The 20,548-nt window shown below is 45.1% G+C and overlaps 2 protein-coding genes across 2 annotated transcripts in view; both read right to left on the bottom strand.

Moving 5' to 3' along the window:
• LOC306981813 (major facilitator superfamily domain-containing protein 6-like) overlaps nt 1-20,548 on the bottom strand; it is a 116,834-nt gene that overhangs the window by 17,408 nt on the left and 78,878 nt on the right. The window lies entirely within an intron of this gene.
• The window catches only part of LOC306981812 (aryl hydrocarbon receptor-like), a 40,898-nt gene continuing 28,364 nt past the window's right edge, over nt 8,015-20,548 (bottom strand). Inside the window, exons 3-11 of the mRNA XM_079581522.1 lie at nt 17,816-17,928; nt 15,854-15,943; nt 15,310-15,412; nt 13,246-13,385; nt 11,811-12,013; nt 11,009-11,118; nt 10,532-10,673; nt 8,717-10,064; nt 8,015-8,323 (exon numbers count right to left, since the gene is read on the bottom strand). Of these exons, the coding sequence (XP_079437648.1) occupies nt 8,240-8,323; nt 8,717-10,064; nt 10,532-10,673; nt 11,009-11,118; nt 11,811-12,013; nt 13,246-13,385; nt 15,310-15,412; nt 15,854-15,943; nt 17,816-17,928 (2,333 nt within the window). The 3' untranslated portion in view covers nt 8,015-8,239. The remainder of the gene's footprint in view (nt 8,324-8,716; nt 10,065-10,531; nt 10,674-11,008; nt 11,119-11,810; nt 12,014-13,245; nt 13,386-15,309; nt 15,413-15,853; nt 15,944-17,815; nt 17,929-20,548) is intronic.

Below are 20,548 nucleotides of genomic sequence, written 5' to 3' on the forward strand. Positions count from 1 at the left end.
TACTGTATGCTCTGGGTATCTTCTACTTTCTAATTCTCTCCAATTGCAGTACAGTAAAAACGCATTTAGATCTCTCGCTGCTGATCCTTCGGTCCGGCGTGTACTTCCTGCAGCTCAGTGTTGTTCATCAAAGGCCGGGGGATTCGTCTGAGGGCAGGTGCAGATGTGCGGACCGACTTATCACACACAAGATGCTATCACACCAAGATTACGCTAATACCATAAGTCCCTCATGGCCCACATACATCTGCATCCAGCCAACAGCACAGGGCCGGATCTGGAGCCGGCCCTGTGCTGTTGGCTCGTTTTAGTTCGGCTCTTTCTAAGTAACCACATCTCACATCACATATCAGCATGAAGGACTTCCCCTTAGTACATGTGGGACAAGTGTCTATCGTGTCAGTGTCCTACTTCCTGTCCCCTTCCTCGTGTTTCCGTTGGTGCTACAGAGCTGTATAGAATGTCTGCCTCAGGTTTCACTACATTCAGACAGGAAACTGATTATCTGCTTTAAACAAGACCACGCCAGCTGCGCGTACAGGACAGTTTTTCTATTGGCTTGTATATTGTAAGAGGGTTGCTTGTCTTGTCTTTATTTTTAAGCAGTACTAAGAAACTGATGCCCCTAGAGGCCATAAGCGCCACTGCAGGCGTCGTAGCATGTTACGGTTTTTTACTCATTAATTGTCCGTGAGAGTAAATACTACGCTGACAGAAAAGACAAAGGGACAGAGGGATATTGTACATACAATTACACAATGGAGATATTTTTTTTCACGCAAACTTGGCTGTAAATACTGTTTAAGTGGTGCTAGCCCGCAGTTAGCTTTGCCCGTTAGCCTTATAGCTTCTTTTTCGTGATTCCAATAGTGTGTATTGGTGACAACTACCCGGTGGCAGCGAAGTTGCAATTGTGGTTTTCTGGCCAGAGACACCAGGGGAGATGAAAGACCCTCCAATCATCTCATTAACCCTTGTAGTACCCCCAGAGGAACTACGGAAAGGATTTATTAAGGAAAACAAGTACGGGTTTAATGCTACATCCTGCTGCATGACAGGACGTTTAGGTTAATACATTAGATTACTACACTGTCATCACAGATAATTACCTGCCTATTGATCTGTCCTGGGCTGAGTTCCAGCCTCACTAGCATAACAGAGCCCTCCAGGTTGGGGCGCAGGAGGTTCATCAGGGTACAATCTCAGTCCTCCATTCCTATTCATGGGTTTTGTTTCTTTTGCCTCTTTGGGACCAAAACCTAAACTCCGTATCCGGGCCATACATGTGTACGGGTGGCGTGGCGACACATGTGCGCAGCAGGCCGCAGTGTTTATTACCGTCGCTCTTTGATACGACAGCAGATTACAATCCTAATCCCTACGGCGGATTACCCCCGAGGCCCCGGGATATTCTTGAACACCACAGTGCCCTTTGAGCACGTCATCGCTGCTTATAATGCCCAGAGGTGGGTGGGTGGTAATCCCATATTTTTACATACATTAACCCGAGTCACTTTTTTCTGAGCTTGAATTATTTACGCAGAAAATAAGGATTTAAAATTGTCGTAACAAGTGAGAGCAAGTAACAGTTATAGGGCTATTGTGTTTGGGCAATAAAGTGGCATAAAAAGCATTAAATGGGACTTGCTGCTACCTGTTTTTGGATCAATCATACTTTTATGTTATGTTTTCAATAAATCATTAAAAAATAGATGTGGGTGTACATAGATGTTTGGTTTCATCCATGTACTGAACTTGGCCGCTGCTTGCAAACAACATTCACCACATGCTGTCGCTGCTTCTGCTGCACAGTAGATACCTTCAGCTTAGACCGCCCTCTAGTGGTGTAGCGGTATGCATACAGATTACGACGATCAGAACATCCGCCTGTCTTTTAACCTCTTAACCCCCACCTGAACCGAGCATATTTTACAGACTTTACTCAAGCAAAGCATCAAAGCATTTTGAAAAAACGCAACAAAAATGAGCCGGAAAAGCAACAGTAACACAACACACAAAAAACGTGACAAATAAAGTATCAAAAAAGCTATAGTAAAACAGCAAAACACGACAAAAAGAGGCGAAAACATGACATACATGCCTAAAAAATGTGACAAAACTGCATCGACAATGTAACAAAAAGCTACGATCCGTTTTGCAGGTCTTCGCTTTCAAATGAGGTGCTACCCTGGCCTACAGGCTGTGAGCTCCAGTCGAGAAGCTTTAAAGAGGGGGTATTATGCTTTTTTTCAGTCACATAGCACCAGTCTATATCACACTACAATGATGACCAAACCTTCTGTTGGTCTGTACATGTAGTAAATTAGAATAACTGCCTTGTATTAAATTGCTCTCTCAAAATGGCTGTAGTGAACGTGTTGAAATAGGCCTCTGTCTCTTTAAGAACCTCTGAGCCTTTCAGACACGCCCCCTCCACACGCTGTCTGTGGCATCAGTGGGGAGGGGGTTCTGCTGAGGAGCAGTGGTTGGTTTCTCGGCTGGTGACGAAAGCTCGGAGGCGTCTCCAGGAGGTGGGGGCGTTCCTAGGAGGACTCAGGCAAACCTATCCCTAAAATGCTCCTTATATATCGGTGACTATAGCGACTATCTGTAATGCTTGGCTTTGGTAGCAATCTGAAACAAAAGACATCCATTGTATCAACCCTAGTAAGTGAAAAGAAAACAACTACTGTAGACACTGTGAAAACAACATAATATCAGTGATTTGAACACATTGATATGTTTTGCTGTTTGAAATTGTTTAAAAGTCGTGGCAGTCAATGTGAAGCCAGAAGAAGAAGATCGGTCTTTGCACAGGTCCGAACTTTAATGAGACATTTCCTTTGGATACACTCATGAACATATTACGCTGGGCTTAATATGACCACATCATGAATATGTACAGAATATGTGCGTTTGCAGCATAGGAAAACACAAGTCACAATGATAACACATGGGGTTATACATATATTAGATACCTTTGTGGATAAGAGGAGCAGTACTTTGGCGTTTTTACTTGATTCACTTCATTAAAACGTTTGCAAATGGCTTATGTACATGTGGGCTTGTTGCGGTAACGTCCTCTGCGTTCTCCATAGCGGGTCGGATCAGGCAACAACAACACAAAAAAAACTACATTGGGCAGAGTGCTCGCTGGGTCCATCGTTTCAGAAAAGCCAGTCAGCTGCAAAAATCAAATTTTCAAAAAATCAAATTTTTTTGTAAAGTCCCTCAGCAACCAATCAGAGTCTAGCATCCTCCCGCATCGACCAATGAGACAAGCTTTTCTTATGAAGCAGCCTGTCAGGTCCAATCAGGAGGGAGGGGGAGGAGCTTGATCGTTTTGAAATTTCTGTTCCCGCTCTCATTTTGCAAACGAAGACGGGCTTAATGGCAGCTGCATTTATTTTTGTTCTATTTCCTATCATTTGGTTTGAAAATTTATATAATAAGTTTTACTCATTTAACCTCTTAACTCCCGCCTGAACTGAGAGCATTCTCTCCAGTTCAGCTTTACCCAAATTCTGTAGGCCAGTGTAACGCCTCATTTGAAAGCTAAGACCTACAAAACTCATCTAAATGGACATTTTTATCACACTTTTTGTCATTTTTTCGTATTTTTTTTTGACATTTTTTGGTCAATTTTTGGTCACTTTTTGGTCAAAGTTTTCTCACTTTTTTGCCACATTTTCATCATTGTTTTCGTCTCAGTTCTGTCATATTTTCACACCTTTTTTCCAAAAGCTTTTGTATTGGGGTAAAGCCAAACTGGAGAAAATGTGCTCGGTTCAGGCGGGAGTCAAGGGGTTGATTATAATCTTCATCATCTCAGGGTATTTTGTGTAAAAGTAAGTGCCACAGTCCTTCAATTGGCGCACATCCTAAAACAGGTAAAAAGGAGAACAAAAACATTGATATATCGTCACTCGGCTTGATATTACTGTTGGAAACCCTTCTGTAAAACGGCGCTCATATGCAATTTAACTGAACTGCTGAAGGGCTTTTCTGAAACACGAGGTCCCGAGCAACATTTATGCCAAATCCGCAGCTTGTGGCTCAGTCTGCTCCACAACAGCATCGTATATCAGGACAACTTTACACGTTTCAAACTCCAGCGTTTTCTTTTTGTTCGTCCTATTTACAGTTTACAAGCAGGAGATAAGTGCCAGGGCGTCGGGGATGAGTGCTCTGCTGCTTCTTAGTGAATACATCTGCTTGTGCGCCTTTGTGTCTGACGAGTGTTAGCCGTGTGCAAATAACAGCCCAGTCTGCAGTGGAGAGGGAGCGAACAGTTTGAATAATAAACGTTACATTATCAAAATGAGATAAGGCACTGGATTTGAGTTTAATATCATCATAATGAGACTTAAAAATTAGAGATGCACCGACTACATAACTTAGGCTAATTGGCTTGTTGCACAGTGTGGCTACGCTAGTTCCTCTGAGCTGAAGTTGTGGGCGCTAGTACTTCCTGTTCGCATTAATTTCCATTAAGATTAGCTTCGACCTGTTCGAATCATCGCATTTCCAAACGTTTCTGTTTTTGGACAGTGAGTTCCTGGTAGACGATCACTTCCTGCAGGCTAACAAGTTGCTGTACAGTGTAAATATTTCCGTAGAGATGATGTTTATGTTTATAAGGATCAGTGAGTTTGACTTGAAGCTAAAGGCTAACATTAATTTCATAGATTATACAATTTGAAATAGTGCCTTTCATTATTATTTTTTAATAGCATGTTAGCCTTTAGCTTCAAGGCAAACTATCAATCCTTTATGATCACATCTCCGATCTAAACTTGTTACATCAAGATTTGAACACAGTAAATGATCATCTACCGAGAACTCACTTCCCGCAACATAATCTTAAGAAAATATGATTATTATTCCAGGAAAAGAATACAGACAGGAAGTACTGGCGCTCACAACTTCAGGTCAGAGGAACTAGCATAGCCATACTGTGCAACAAGCCAATTGTCCATAACAAATGTGTCGGATCATTGATTCTTTAATTACTATCTCATATCCTATGTTACAAACCTTCTACTGATGCTAATAATTATAATACTTGACGTAAACCACTCATAGTTTCTGTCCCAGCCTCAATCAATTGCCGCTAGCGTTAGCATGCTGCTGCTAGCTATGCTAATTTGCGCGGCGATCAAAATCACGTTTTCAGAGTGTAGAACTAACTAAACGGTTGAATTCTCCAGATTAAGCTGGTGAAAGTTGTGATTTAGAAACGATAAGAGCCAAATGTACTATCGGATGTTTGGAATCGATACCCGATATCGTATTTTTTTCCAGTATCGGCTCCGACATTCGGTGCATCTCTATTATGAGTTTTCATAGTGTGATAAAACATGTTCAACATATTACTGGAATACATATATTTGAGTAAATAGAACTGGCTTTTCCACCACTGAAGAAAGCTGGGGCCACACTAGAGGAGTTTAAGCCCAATTTTGAGCGTAATTTTGAGCCCGACCTGCCTCTCCACGAGTTCGGAGAGGCGGAAAAGATTGTTTTTGATGGCGCTCCTTGTGTGAGCGGCGATTGTGTTACGACTATTTGTTGGGTGACAATAGCCAATCAGGAAACTCGCCACCCTCCCTCGCTCCTCTCGGCTCACATTTTGTATTGCACAGTTCAACCGGCTCCCGCGGCGCCTTGGATTTCACCCACACACGTTTATTCATATTCCTCTCGGAGCAGATAAGAGTGCTTGAAAGTCCAGGCCACCTATACCTTCTAGTATCCGTCATATTTGTGCAGGTCCTGTGAGACTTTTGGGGTCTTGAGTGCGACGCTAAAACATGTATTGTGTGGTCTCTCGTCATATTTAAAGATCCCCTAGTGTGTCCCAGACTCCATTTTTGTGTTGTACAATTGAATTTGATCGAAATAAATTATGAATTTGATTCCGGGCATGTTGGAAGTGTGATTTCCCTGTAGCACAGCAGGACGGACGCGACACATTTGGAAACCAGATGACTCCGCAAAGCCTTCTTCTCTACACAACCTACCTGTCTATACAACCTACATGACACGTTATTGCACACTGTACAACTGTAAATGAACCAGCCCCAAAGATCCCGTACGTAATTCCTAGATACAAAAGCTGCCTTCTCAGTATTGTACTGGACGGATTGTACTGCATTTTCACTAAATTCAATACTACAAAACAACAAACATGTGGTACATCGGTACTACAGCACGATAGAATGGCTTTGGGAAATACAGCTTCCTGCTTAATCTCTTTTGCAAAAGCACTTAGGGAGTAATTTATCAATTCAGATGCTAAATACATAAATACAAATAGCAAGTTCAAGCTATGTAAATGAGAGAATGCTGCATGAGTAAATGTTAAAGCGGCGCTTGAGGCGAGGTGACGGGACGAACCCGGGAACCCAATCCCAAGCACAGAAAGTCTGGAGCCCCTTGTGGATGACGACAGGGGATTTGAGGGTGGTGCCTTCCTTGATGTTGTGTAGTAAACCTTTTGGAAATCACTGTGAGGACACCGGTCAAATGCGTGACCAGTGGAGCCATTCCAGCTCAGTGAATATGCGAAAGAATCAGAGGTGAGGGCTCCAACGAAGCCTGATACCATGTTTTCAATGCAGGCTGTGCGCACAAACTGCAGTCGTCTGTCCGGAAAAGGTTTACGCTTGACTGTCCCGCATGCTACAATTCCAGGCAGTTTTATCAGTTGTGGTCAGCGTAAAGACAGTGCCCGCTAAACATCCCACTGCCATTTTACCCATTGTGGCAAATTGAGCTCCATGCACAGAATTTGCTCTAAATCCTTTTTAGAGACGCAATTCTAATTTGCTCCACTTTTACACATACTCCTGATTTTGCCTGTGAGCAAACACTTGATAAATAACTGCAGCAGTATCAACTATAAGAATCTGTCTGTGCAAAATACAAATCTGTGTTGCCTCCAGGCAAAGGCACATTTGGATTTGAGTTATTTGGGGGGAAAAAATGTTTTAAAAGGCACAATTTATTTCCCTTTGTGAAACAGAGTCTAACCCTGTTCCGCCAGTCAGAACCAGAACATGTCCTCTGAAGTATGTCTATCTGTCCTCTGAGAACAACATGTCCTCTGAAGTGTGTCTCTTTCCTTTAAGAAGAACAAGTCCTCTGAAGTGTGTCTCTTTCCTTTGAGAAGAACATGTCCTCTGAAGTGTGTTTATCTGTCCTCTGTGAAGAACATGTCCTCTGAAGTGTGTTTATCTGTCCTCTGTGAAGAACATGTCCTCTGAAGTGTGTTTATCTGTCCTCTGTGAAGAACATGTCCTTGGAAGTGTGTTTATCTGTCCTTTGTGAAGAACATGTCCTCTGAAGTGTGTTTATCTGTCCTCTGTGAAGAACATGTCCTTGGAAGTGTGTTTATCTGTCCTTTGTGAAGAACATGTCCTCTGAAGTGTGTTTATCTGTCCTCTGTGAAGAACATATCATCTGAAGTGTGTTTATCTGTCCTCTGTGAAGAACATGTCCTCTGAAGTGTGTTTATCTGTCCTCTGTGAAGAACATGTCCTTGGAAGTGTGTTTATCTGTCCTTTGTGAAGAACATGTCCTCTGAAGTGTGTTTATCTGTCCTCTGTGAAGAACATGTCCTCTGAAGTGTGTTTATCTGTCCTCTGTGAAGAACATGTCCTTGGAAGTGTGTTTATCTGTCCTCTGTGAAGAACATGTCCTTGGAAGTGTGTTTATCTGTCCTCTGTGAAGAACATATCATCTGAAGTGTGTTTATCTGTCCTCTGTGAAGAACATGTCCTCTGAAGTGAGTTTATCTGTCCTCTGTGAAGAACATGTCCTTGGAAGTGTGTTTATCTGTCCTCTGTGAAGAACATGTCCTCTGAAGTGAGTTTATCTGTCCTCTGTGAAGAACATGTCCTCTGAAGTGAGTTTATCTGTCCTCTGTGAAGAACATGTCCTCTGAAGTGTGTTTATCTGTCCTCTGTGAAGAACATGTCCTCTGAAGTGAGTTTATCTGTCCTCTCTCTGTGAAGAACATGTCCTCTGAAGTGTGTTTATCTGTCCTGTGAGTAGAACATGTCCCCTTAAGTGTGTTTGTCTGCCCTCTGTGAAGAACATGTCCTCGGAAGTGTGTTTATCTGTCCTGTGAGTAGAACATGTCCCCTTAAGTGTGTTTGTCTGCCCTCTGTGAAGAACATATCATCTGAAGTGTGTTTATCTGTCCTCTGTGAAGAACATGTCCTCTGAAGTGAGTTTATCTGTCCTCTGAGGAGAAAGCGCCCCCGTTGGGGATGGAAGTGGGGGGGAAAACTCCATTGCCCATGACAGACCAGCTCATCTGAAACATAGAGAAGAGAGGACAGCCTGTCACAAACAAGGAGAGAATGTTGTGTTCCTCTGAACAATGCTGCCACCTAGTGACTCAACAAAAGACCTTGTCGTTCTTTTATTGAGTCACTAGGTGTCAGCATTAGGCAACACAACTAAGATTTTAACACCAGATATGCTCAAGGCTTTGCTGCAGCTGTTCCCATTGAAAAACCTAATTGACGTCTACAGACGTCTTTGGCAGTCAATGAGTTAACAACATTTTGTGTAAAAATAGCTTTATTTGACTATATATAGTATACCAAATTAAATTCTTAAATGGGTCACGGCTTATCATCCTAGAGTGATAGTGGGTCTCGAAGCCAAATCAGTTCAGAACCACTGACCTAAGTAACTGCCTCACCTTGGGCAGCTGGCTGAAGTGGTAGGGCTGCGGCTGGAGCAGAGTGTCCAGGCTCTTGGGGCCTGGGGTCTCCTGGTTCTGCTGGTACTCCTGGTAAAGGCAGTGGGGCCTGGAGTGGGCCCTGGGCTGCTCAGAGCCGTGATGGACTCCGTTCACCAGTGATTGCGGCTGCGCTTTGGAGAACATACAGCTGGAGGGCTGCTGAAGATGAACACTCTTTGAGGCATCCACTGGCTCCTCTGGTCCAGGGAAACTGCTGCTATATGTCGTCTGACCGAGACCAGTAGTTTGGTGTCCGTTTAAAAAGGCGTTGTGCTGATACTGTCTGTGAGGTCCATTGCTGTGAGCCTGTAAGCTTGCTGTGGAGGGGAAGGACCGTTTCTTTGGGTTTTGCTTTGAAATGCTGCTGGCAAACAGTTCTGGGACTCCTGAACCAGGCAAGTTTGGTGACTGACAGTTCCACTGTGTACTTGAAATTCTGAAGCCATGCTCTAGTGGCCTTTGCATGTCTGGGTGGTGCAGAGGGGGTGGAGGAGCTGCCTGTGTGGGCTGAAGCTGCGGCAGGTTGTCAGTGCTGTTCACACACTGAGGCAGACAGGCCGGACCAAACCCTTGGAGAGTATCTTGGTTCTCAGTTCCAAAGCTGTAAAAAAGAGGACCGTTCTGAGTAGTGTCCTTGACTGGTTCCACTTTTGGCGTGAATGTGCTCTGACAATCCCTTTGTGCTGCACAGTTGAGCAGCAGGCCCTGGTCGTGGACGTCCAGGCAGGACAGGCTGGCTTCATTCAGATGATCGAGGAACGCAAAGCCGCCATCTCGTTGGAACTGCTCCTCCACAAAGGACAGGATGTCGCTGCTGATCACACTGTTCAGGTCAGCATTCATCTCATTGCTGGTTGCGTTCATGGACATGAGTGTGCTCTCCCAGCTCCTCAACTCCTCCGGCTCCACCCGCAGGGAGGACACCAGGCTGTTGTCCCCAAGGATCTGCTGCAACGTGTCCATCATGTCCTGAATGGTGGACTCAGTCTTCATGAGGGTGGAGCTCTGTGCCCACATGTCCCCGCGTATAGTCACGGTGCTGTGCGAGTCTCTGAAGGCCTCATCAGCGATCGAGCTCAGGCTGGGCATGTTATGTGGGCAGTACAGGGATTGGTCCTGCCCCAGCAGGGAACCCAGGATGGAGTTGGGGGTCACAGAGACATCTGTCTTCCTGAGTTTGGGCGCGGAACAATGGTCTGGTGGCTCCACACACAAGGCCGTGTCATACAGCAGTGCTTCTCCAGACGCACAGTTAAAAGGCAGCTTCAGCCGCCGCAGACGCAGGTTGTCCTCCCCTTCTTCAGTTCTGTGGAATACATGACGATCTCATGAAACAGCATACAAATCATAGTGGATCACGGCTAACTGCGCAAACTGCAATAAATTCAGACACTGGGCTTCCTGGAGAAGACAGGATACTTTCCCCATTCCCCATAGAACAGTAAAATGACATTTATTTCATTTACGTGGATTCTCATACATATAAGTATTTCGTAAAATCTTCAAAGATCTGTAACTTCAGCAATGATTTCTAACCAGGCTTTGACATGTGTTTGATGGTTGACAACATCTGGATAGTTTATGATTTGAGATGTTTGAGGCCAATGCTAAAGAATTTAGGTAAAATACATTGACCAAAAAGAGTTCTGAAAAGTTTCCTAGAGTAGCCAGCTTAACAACTGTATACTTAAGGATCAAAGACTGTTCATACAGATTTATTTCTATGAGACAAAAGCGTAACACTCCCAGTTCACCTCCAGCACACACACTTACGTCAGAGCCTTCATCCGCGTAACTATGAAGTCAGGCTTTCCTCCTTTGAACACCAGCCTGGCGTTGGACTGCACCCAGATCCAAATGTCGCCCTTAGTGAGGATCCGGAAGATTGTGGTGCCAGAGTCTCCGGTCTTCATCACTGAAGATGCAGGAGAAATGATCGTTATTGCCACATTGAAAACATATGGCAGGGTCACTTTTCCATGTGATTTACACATTTCCTTTTCTAACAACAATAAAACCCACACATCAACAGAACGCCCCAAAATACATGCAGTGTTTATGATTTTGGTGAGTTCATTAATGGCTCCAGGCATCAAACTGTTCTCCAGCCGAGAGACGTACGTGCAAATGCTGTGTCAAAACATTCATAAGGACCTGATTTGGACTTGACTTTATTGGTGAGTGTTACATATGCTTAATATAAACTGACGAGAGTGAAAGGTGTATGTTTGAAAAGAGGGCGGGGCTCACTCCGCAGGTGCTGCTCGGCGCAGTACATCATGTCGGCCGCGTGGACAAAGTGGTACCCAGAGCCGCGTGAACACAGCTCGGTCTCCGTGTAGCCCAGGACCAGCTTCCCTCTGGAACAATCAAACACAAGTGCATCCAGTGTGGATCTGTGTGTGTCACATCCTGTTCTCGACCATCGTTTGAATGATTCTTTTACGTTATTCTGCACCCGTGTTCATTTCATGGACTTAGTTTGAGTAGTATTATTGCTAAAATTAGACTAAAACTAAATGAAAAGTAGTTAATGACACTAAAACTGTGACCAAAATCTCCAAACAGAAAAAAAAGAAAAGAAAACAAGAATAAAAATAAAAAGTAAAATAGGGAACATTGAAAGTGTCACATCATTCGCGGCTAAAGGAACAAATTTTGTTTTGATTTGTCCATAATCTCTCCTCAATGAAGCTGAGAATAAGATGAAATATATTTGAAAACAAGAATTTTGAATGTTAAGTTGAGTAAATTTAATTTCGATTTAGTCGACTAAACCAACAACTGTTTGACTAAATTCTGACTAAAACTAAGTTCTTGGTTTGAGTAATTCATTTCAAGAAATCTGTCCATGGGGAAAAAAATTTCACACTTCAATTAAAAGAAAAGTTCTCATTGCACTCAAAATTAAATAAAACCTCTTACTTACGAGAAAAAGAATGTTGTAGTGTAAGTGTAAAAGAAAAACTTGCCAGATAGACAGATTTGAAATGATTTCCTGGAAACAAGGACAACACTAGCTATTCTTTCCCTCCCGGTGCAGCCTTGGTACCTGGCGTCAATGCCCAGTGGGGTGAAGTCCAGCTTGTGCTTGGTCTGGAAGAGCAGGGTCTTGGAGCGGATCTCCAGGATGGACGGGGGCTGCAGGGGAGTGACCACAGCGAACAGGGCCAGCTGTGGAAGGGTTGGAGCTCCATCCTCCAATCCCTGGGTCTGACCGTGTAAGTACTTCAGACGACCAAAGAAGTTCAGCGCCTGTACACAGAGTTTACCAACAGTTATTACAGTAAAGGTATCTGAAGCACTGACGGATAAATAAACAACCAGAAGCGGCCTTCTTCAGGGCATTCCATGTTATTACAGTAAAATGTGAGTCCACAGTCTAATCAGTCTTCAGTCATCCTATTTTTGACATGGTGACTTAGGCCAAATGAGTAAAAGTTACAAGTAAAAAAAATAATAATAGGAAAAAAACAGAAAGAAAGGTAAATAATAATATCAACTTTTGCTGTAGATTACAGACATGAATTCATACACTTTTACTTTCTAGCTTGAAAAACCACAGGAGTCGATCGTCTTAGTATGTATTTTATGTATTTCATTACTTTTATTGTTCTATTTTTTCCCCTTACCTTATTTATTATTTCTAATTTAAATAGTTGCTCTTAGTCGTTTGATTTGTATAATTTTTCATGACTGTTTTGGTCACTTTTCTGCAGCAGAACTGTTGTGTTGTTTAAGTGTGCTATAAAAATCAAATGGATTGGAAAGGAAAGTGACTGAAGAAGTCACAGTTTGGAGTAAAACATGGAAATTACAAATAACGTACCCTAACCACTAGATGGAGCCCCAAAACTGCAAAACCCTACATGATCATTTACATTCAGCACCAACTCATCATACATATAGACCAAGTTTACGCATAGCTACGAAATATTCTTCAAATTTGAGATTTTTGGGTATTTGTGTTTTTTCCCTCAACAACTTAGTTTGAGGTATAAAACAGACCGAACTCTCTCTTTACGGTGTTTTATGACATTTTAGATTTTGTCTGAAATCACTCCAACATGGCCACGCTCCTCTGTCTTTCCCACGCTTATCCATTCACGAATACAGACATGTTAGGTGTCAGCGGGGAAACACGTTCACGCAACGACGGTACAAAACTTTAGGACCCGTTTTCTCAAAAGGAGGTTCTCATCTCCACTACAGTCGCTCCTTCAGACACTTTCCAGTCTTAGAAACTGATTTTTTTTAAATAAATGTTGTCGCTCAGAACTGTATATTCATTCACTATGTCAACAACATTCACCTGTATTGTCTCAACTTACTATAACTCCGATTGACCACTTTTTACTTTTACTTGAGTACAGTGATTTACTCTTACTTGAGTAGATATTACGGGTCCCTTTGTTTCCATGCGATATAAATAGAAAGCCGTGACATCTCCTGAGCCCCAGTTATACTTTTATTTGTGTCCAACGTACCAGGAAGCCAGAGGAGTTGTCGAGGAGGCAGCGGAAGCGGCAGCAGAAGTTCCGCTCCAGGAAGGAGGAGTTCTCCTGAGGGAGGAGCGCGGGGTCGTAGGTCACCATGTTATTGCTGACCTCCACCGAGCTTTGGTCGTCTGTGAGGAGGAGGAGAGGAGCAGGTCAGGTACTGTCTGGAACCAGCGTACAAGTGCTAGCACTGCTTGGAATATTGCGGTGGTGTTGGGGTCAGGGACAGTGTGTTGGACTCACTTACGGAGGTGTTGGGTGCAGGGACAGTGTGTTGGACTCACTTGAGGAGGTGTTGGGGTCAGGGACAGTGTGTTGGACTCACTTGCGGAGGTGTTCGGGTCAGGGACAGTGTGTTGGACTCACTTGCGGAGGTGTTGGGGTCAGGGACAGTGTGTTGGACTCACTTGAGGAGGTGTTGGGGTGCAGGGACAGTGTGTTGGACTCACTTGCGGAGGTGTTGGGGTCAGGGACAGTGTGTTGGACTCACTTGCGGAGGTGTTGGGGTCAGGGACAGTGTGTTGGACTCACTTGCGGAGGTGTTGGGGTGCAGGGACAGTGTGTTGGACTCACTTGAGGAGGTGTTGGGGTCAGGGACAGTGTGTTGGACTCACTTACGGAGGTGTTGGGGTCAGGGACAGTGTGTTGGACTCACTTACGGAGGTGTTGGGGTCAGGGACAGTGTGTTGGACTAACTTACGGAGGTGTTGGGGTCAGGGACAGTGTGTTGGACTCACTTACGGAGGTGTTGGGGTCAGGGACAGTGTGTTGGACTCACTTGCGGAGGTGTTGGGGTCAGGGACAGTGTGTTGGACTCACTTGAGGAGGTGTTGGGGTCAGGGACAGTGTGTGGGACTCACTTGAGGATGTGTTGGGGTCAGGGACAGTGTGTTGGACTCACTTGAGGATGTGTTGGGGTCAGGGACAGTGTGTTGGACTCACTTGCGGAGGTGTTGGGGTCAGGGACAGTGTGTTGGACTCACTTGTGGAGGTATTGGGTGCAGGGACAGTGTGTTGGACTCACTTGCGGAGGTGTTGGGGTCAGGGACAGTGTGTTGGACTCACTTGCGGTGGTGTTGGGGTCAGGGACAGTGTGTTGGACTCACTTGCGGAGGTGTTGGGGTCAGGGACAGTGTGTTGGACTCACTTGCGGAGGTGTTGGGGTCAGGGACAGTGTGTTGGACTCACTTGAGGAGGTGTTGGGGTCAGGGACAGTGGGTTAGACTCACTTGCGGAGGTGTTGGGGTCAGGGACAGTGTGTTGGACTCACTTGAGGAGGTGTTGGGGTCAGGGACAGTGTGTTGGACTCACTTACGGTGGTGTTGGGTGCAGGGACAGTGTGTTGGACTCACTTGAGGATGTGTTGGGGTCAGGGACAGTGTGTTGGACTCACTTGCGGAGGTGTTGGGGTCAGGGACAGTGTGTTGGACTCACTTGAGGAGGTGTTGGGGTCAGGGACAGTGTGTTGGACTCACTTGAGGAGGTGTTGGGGTCAGGGACAGTGTGTTGGACTCACTTGTGGAGGTGTTGGGGTCAGAGACAGTGTGTTGGACTCACTTGAGGAGGTGTTGGGGTCAGGGACAGTGTGTTGGACTCACTTGAGGAGGTGTTGGGGTCAGGGACAGTGTGTTGGACTCACTTGCGGTGGTGTTGGGGTCAGGGACAGTGTGTTGGACTCACTTGCGGAGGTGTTGGGGTCAGGGACAGTGTGTTGGACTCACTTGAGGAGGTGTTGGGGTCAGGGACAGTGTGTTGGACTCACTTACGGAGGTGTTGGGGTCAGGGACAGTGGGTTAGACTCACTTGCGGAGGTGTTGGGGTGCAGGGACAGTGTGTTGGACTCACTTGCGGTGGTGTTGGGGTCAGGGACAGTGTGTTGGACTCACTTGAGGAGGTGTTGGGGTGCAGGGACAGTGTGTTGGACTCACTTGTGGATGTATTGGGGTGCAGGGACAGTGTGTTGGACTCACTTGAGGAGGTGTTGGGGTCAGGGACAGTGTGTTGGACTCACTTGCGGTGGTGTTGGGGTCAGGGACAGTGTGTTGGACTCACTTGCGGTGGTGTTGGGGTCCAGGGCGAAGTGCAGCTGTTGTCTGAAGAGTGCTCGGTCCTCTGTGTGGATCAGCTCAAACACACTCTGGTGCACCACATCTGACTGCACACAGAAATAAATATAACTTGTAAGTGTAAGATCTTCGTTGGAACAGAGGGTATCTGCTGGTCCCACCAATGCAGAATCAAAAAACTGAACCGATGCTGTACCCTTCCGCCCTATACCCTTCCTATGGGAGTCTTCGGAGTTCTTCTGAGTTCCCTTAACCTGTTTCCCATACTCATACATTTTACATCTTCCTACGTTCGGATTTCCGCTCGTCACAACTAGCAAGGTCCACTAGTTTTCTAATTCTCATAGACACCCCTTCGCTCAGATCAGATGCTCTGGATCCACGGTCAAGAGCAGATGATCCTACACACTGGTGCCAAAGTTACCAAAGTTTATCATGTATCTGGTATCCTCGGTCTACGTCTAGACTTGATCTTGTCCTTTAAAGAATATTTCCGCTGTAATTTACTGCTTGCTCACGGCTGCCCTCACCTGGTGAAACCCGAGGAAGTCCTGGATGGAGGGAGAAGTGTAGAAGACGTAGCCCTCAGCGGTCACCACCAGCACAAATCCATTCAAAGCCTGCGGGTCAGAGGACAGCAGCCATTAGACAATTAGACATGCATGAATTTCGTATAAAAAAAATGGAAACAGACAACACCCCAGGCGGATTTACAATTCCAAATCATTTCCAACGATAACTGCATACTGCTGCCAAAGGAAGAGTCCCAAAAGAACCAGCTGTGTTTGTTGTGTCACCGTAAATCCAAAAGTGAAAACCTCGGAGTGTGATGGATTAACGATAACGTAAAACATGACAAACAGGTCGACCATGTGTGTCAAAGCAGATCTTTTTGCTCGGAAGGTTGTCTGTCCTTGCGCGAGACTTACTCGTTCACGTCGACAAATACAATATTCTTGAATACGCATGGTCCTCGTTGAGTGTGACCCGAACTGAACTCTTAGACATGGAAATGCAGTTTTCGAGCCGCCCTATTGAGGAGCCAGGATTCCATGTTGATCCAGCAACCGGCTACAAGTGAACTGATGTGGGTTTTTCTAAAGCTGATGCTGATTGGCCGATGTTTGCAAAATTTCGCCTCTAGAGACTCTTCCGCTGGGTGCGTTAGCGATGGAAGATCGTGATTGTTGAACTGTTCGCGAATCGCCTCGTTTTTACGCTGAAGTTGTCAAGAATGGAGGACTGGGGGGGGGATAAAAACCCAACATATTTATTTTTTGGTGAAAACTCTGCGGTGCGGCATGTTTTCCATTTCCTGGTTACGTGGGAGGAGCTTTTCGGGGACGGGAGGATCTTTCTCTGAGCTGCTGCCGCGGCGCTGCAGCGAGGATTCAAAGATATTCTGAGATCAAACACAGCTCTGGGTCTGTTTCTGATGAGGGGACAACATTGTAAAACAAAAATCTGTGCGTGGTTCGATCATTGGTTGTTCTGTTTCAGCAAAGCGTTTGCCAACATATAATTTAAGCTCTTCAATCGTAAATGACTTAAAATAGCTTGAATTAAGGTTCTTTGTGGTGATTATTGTGACAGGCCTAACTTGTTGCCGATCAGAGTTAATTTTGCCAACATATTTTACTTTAGTTTTAGTCTTAGTCTTTTGACTAAAATGTAGTTTAATTTTAGTCGAGATTTAGTCAAAAAAATCTTTTCAATTTTAGTCTAGTTTTAGTCGACTAAAATTGCATGTCAATTTAGTCGACTAAATTTAAGACTAATTTAGTCGGCTTTGCTTTTATAATATGTATTATAATCATATTTAATAAAGCTCTTCTGCTTTATGGAGCTGCTCCCACATGAACAAAGCTCAGAGCTGATCCTTTGGCAGTGAATTTAAATCAGGGGTGTCCAAATTTTTTCATGGGGGGCCGCATATTGAAGCGTACACGGGGTGAAGGGCCGTAGATCAGTAGTTAGTGCCGCAAAACCTTCAACTAGCAGAGGTTTAAATTGTGCCCCACACCTTTATTTAAGCTTAAAACCTTCTTGCCAGCTCTGTCTCACAACGAAATGTTAGTTGTTAGGTTAGAATTGTATACAGCAAGAGGCCGAGGGCCACTATAAATTGGTCTGAGGGCCGCATTTGGCCCCCGGGCCGCACTTTGGACACCCCTGATTTAAATGATCTGAGGCTCTTTCAGACGGTCAATAGAAGTTTGGATGATTTTAGTCTTTAGTCCTTTTCATTTTAATTTAGTCTTATTTTAGTCGAATAAAATATCTGGACATTTTACTCATAGTTTTAGTCTCATGAAAAACTTTTAATTTAGTTTTAGTCCAATTTTAGTCGTCAAAAATATAACTTTGACTAAAATCAAGACTAAATATTTTAGTCAACGAAATGAACACTGTTGCCGATGAAGAGTCAACTCTAAAACACCCCGGTACAGATGACAGACACAAACCGTAAAACAGGCTGTTGAGGCTCTCACCTGAAGCAGCAGGTCTCCCTCCGAGAAGCTGACCCCGTCGATGGAGGTGGCCTGGGACTGCCCGGAGCTCGGCGCGGGGGCCACACTCACCGCACTGGGGCCCTTCAGAGCAGCTGCGGGGACACAACGCACGGAGCATGAGAACCGCAAACAACAGAGACATTCTTTGCAACCGAGAAAGCTCCGCTGAAATTCAGAATCCAATCTCACCCTTTTACAATGTTTAATATTTCATTGGCGTTCTGTGATTCAAAGCGTCTTTTTTTGTCTGGTAGTAGAACAACTGTGAGCGTGTTACTGATTAATTATTTTAGGGTTAGGGAAACATCCCGACTCTCCCGACTAAAAACTAAACGTGATACATTCAGACTCTCAGTCGTTCTCCCTCGACGTGACTCCCGCTCCGAGGCCGGTCCCGCCGACGTCTCCTGGTGGCGGACCTGAAAGTGTTGGTGGCGTCTCTGAGCCGTGTAACCTGACTTCTGAATGCAGCTATTGTTCCTCCTGAGTTAGGATGGGGGCGGGGGAGAGAGAGAGAGAGAGGGGGGGGGTGTCCTTCTGCGGTGGTATCAGATCGAGTCCGAACACGCAGCGGCAGGACTCGTGCGCCGTGCGTTTCCGAACATGTTTGCGGAGGTCTGCGCCGCCGGTTCCCGAAAGCGAGGGTCGCGAGCGCGGAGCTTGATATTATCTACCGTATATTACTACTTCTTTCAAACCGTGGGCGTCCTGTTTAATGAAACTCTGGATAGTACGTCGCCATAGGAACGCATTGGGACGGGCGGCGAGCTCCGGCGGCTGTATAGGCATTGACCTTTCGAACCTGGTCTGATGGAAACACCAAATCTGCACATGAAGCAAAGTTGATTCTTAAGCCCCACAAGGAAACGAAAATGGCAGATTGACATTGCTCCATCCCAAACAATCATTCAGTTTGTACGAGCAGAAGAAACTAGACAGAATGTGACCAGATTTAGCTTGTGAAATTGAGACAATGAATACACCAACTGTAGAAGGAATGGTACGAAACAAGAATCCTTCAAAAGAAAAAAAGAAAATATGTTATTGCCTGAGCTTAGACGAGTTGATGCGTACCTGTCTGGTCTTTGTGCGTGCCCTCAGTCATGCAAAACGACCAAAGATGTTGTTAGCATTTGGCCTCTCCCAATGTATTCCTATAGCTCCAAACATGGCTGAAGTTGGAAGCGACCGCGCTCTTCCACGGGCACAAAGACCAGACAGGTATGTATCAACTCGTCTGAGCTCAGGTAAGAACAGATCTCAGGATGGGAAAACTGTGGCCTGTTCCTTTAAAGATACCTAGACATATCGAGACTTCTAGACTTACCAGCAACACAACAGAGACAATGACTGTATCTCAAACTATGACGTTCATATCAATGAAAACCGTGTTCCCAGCGTCATGTTCGATCAAGAGTTTGATTAAAGATCTTTGCTCGGCCTGAAAAGTTTGAGAAGTCCTGGACTGAACTGCAGGCGTAGCTGCTTTTACAGGTCAATATCAGGGTCAACTTGACTCGTAAAGCACATGTTTAAAAACACAGCTGCCCAAAGTGCTTCACATCAACTACACATGACAATACAGCAATACAAAAAAAACTGAGTCATCATCATGACATCAGAGATCACGGCTGGATTAGGAACAAAGAAACAGAGACAATAAATGCATCAACATAAACAAGCAAAGAGCAACACCTCAGTGGAAAAGGTGTAGCACAGGTACAATACTGTCTTAATACTGGGGGGGGGGGGGGTGTTTACAAGAACGTTTCACCACTTTCAGGGAGCAAAGCTGTACTGCAGTGACAGGCATCGCACACTCATACACTGAAAAGTAAAAGACACCAAGGCCTTTCCCCCCGCCCCGAGTCACATTAACAATACCACTGGTTACAGCCTGGCTATACAGCACTGCCGCCGCGCTGTAATACCATCGCTGACTCTGGTCTCCACACTGTTAGAATCTCCTTGGTCCGTGTTCCAGTGCTGTGTCCTCACAATGAGGTCCTTCAGTTTTCAAAGCTGCTGATTCCGGACACCGGCCGGTGTTCGAGCGGGACAGCCCCAGGTGGTGATGCACTTTTTGTGGATTGAACGACCGGACAAGCCCCAGTTTTGGGTAACAGGATCGGGCCATTCCAAACACAGTCCAGTTTAAAATAAACAACAGCGATAGGGATGGCAAACATATCCGTAATGAAACTCATTTTCCTGATTACACCAAAGTTCAGCCAGTCCAGGATAAGAACAAGTCTTATCGCTTGTTTTAGCCGCATTTCAAAACTCCCCGCTGGCTGTCGTGTGATTGATTGACAAAAAAGATGTGTTAGCGTCACCTTGGGTCAGCGAGCGGGCCCTGGGGTCATGTAAACCCAGGCTCCTGATTGGCTGGAGGGTTGGCTGTTGTTTTTTACACAGGGAGCTCTCCTCTCACGGCAACAAATCAACAAATGGCAAAAAAATCAGTTTGGATGACAATATAACGCTATAAAACAAAGAGAAAACAATACTTTGAACTGCATTGAGTATAATCAAATACATTTGGGTTATTGTTAAGTATTTTAGTCCAGCAGAGAAGGCTTTGGCCTTCACAGAACGCCACTGCGGAGACGTAAACAACAAGAACTCGCTGCTCGTTCTTTTTCCACATGTCTGATTTTACAAAACACTTTTCTTCTGACCATCTCAGCTCAGTCCAAGCAGATACGGCAA

Source organism: Gobius niger (genome assembly GCF_951799975.1).
Source record: "Gobius niger genome assembly, chromosome: 23".
Classification (NCBI taxonomy): domain Eukaryota; kingdom Metazoa; phylum Chordata; class Actinopteri; order Gobiiformes; family Gobiidae; genus Gobius; species Gobius niger.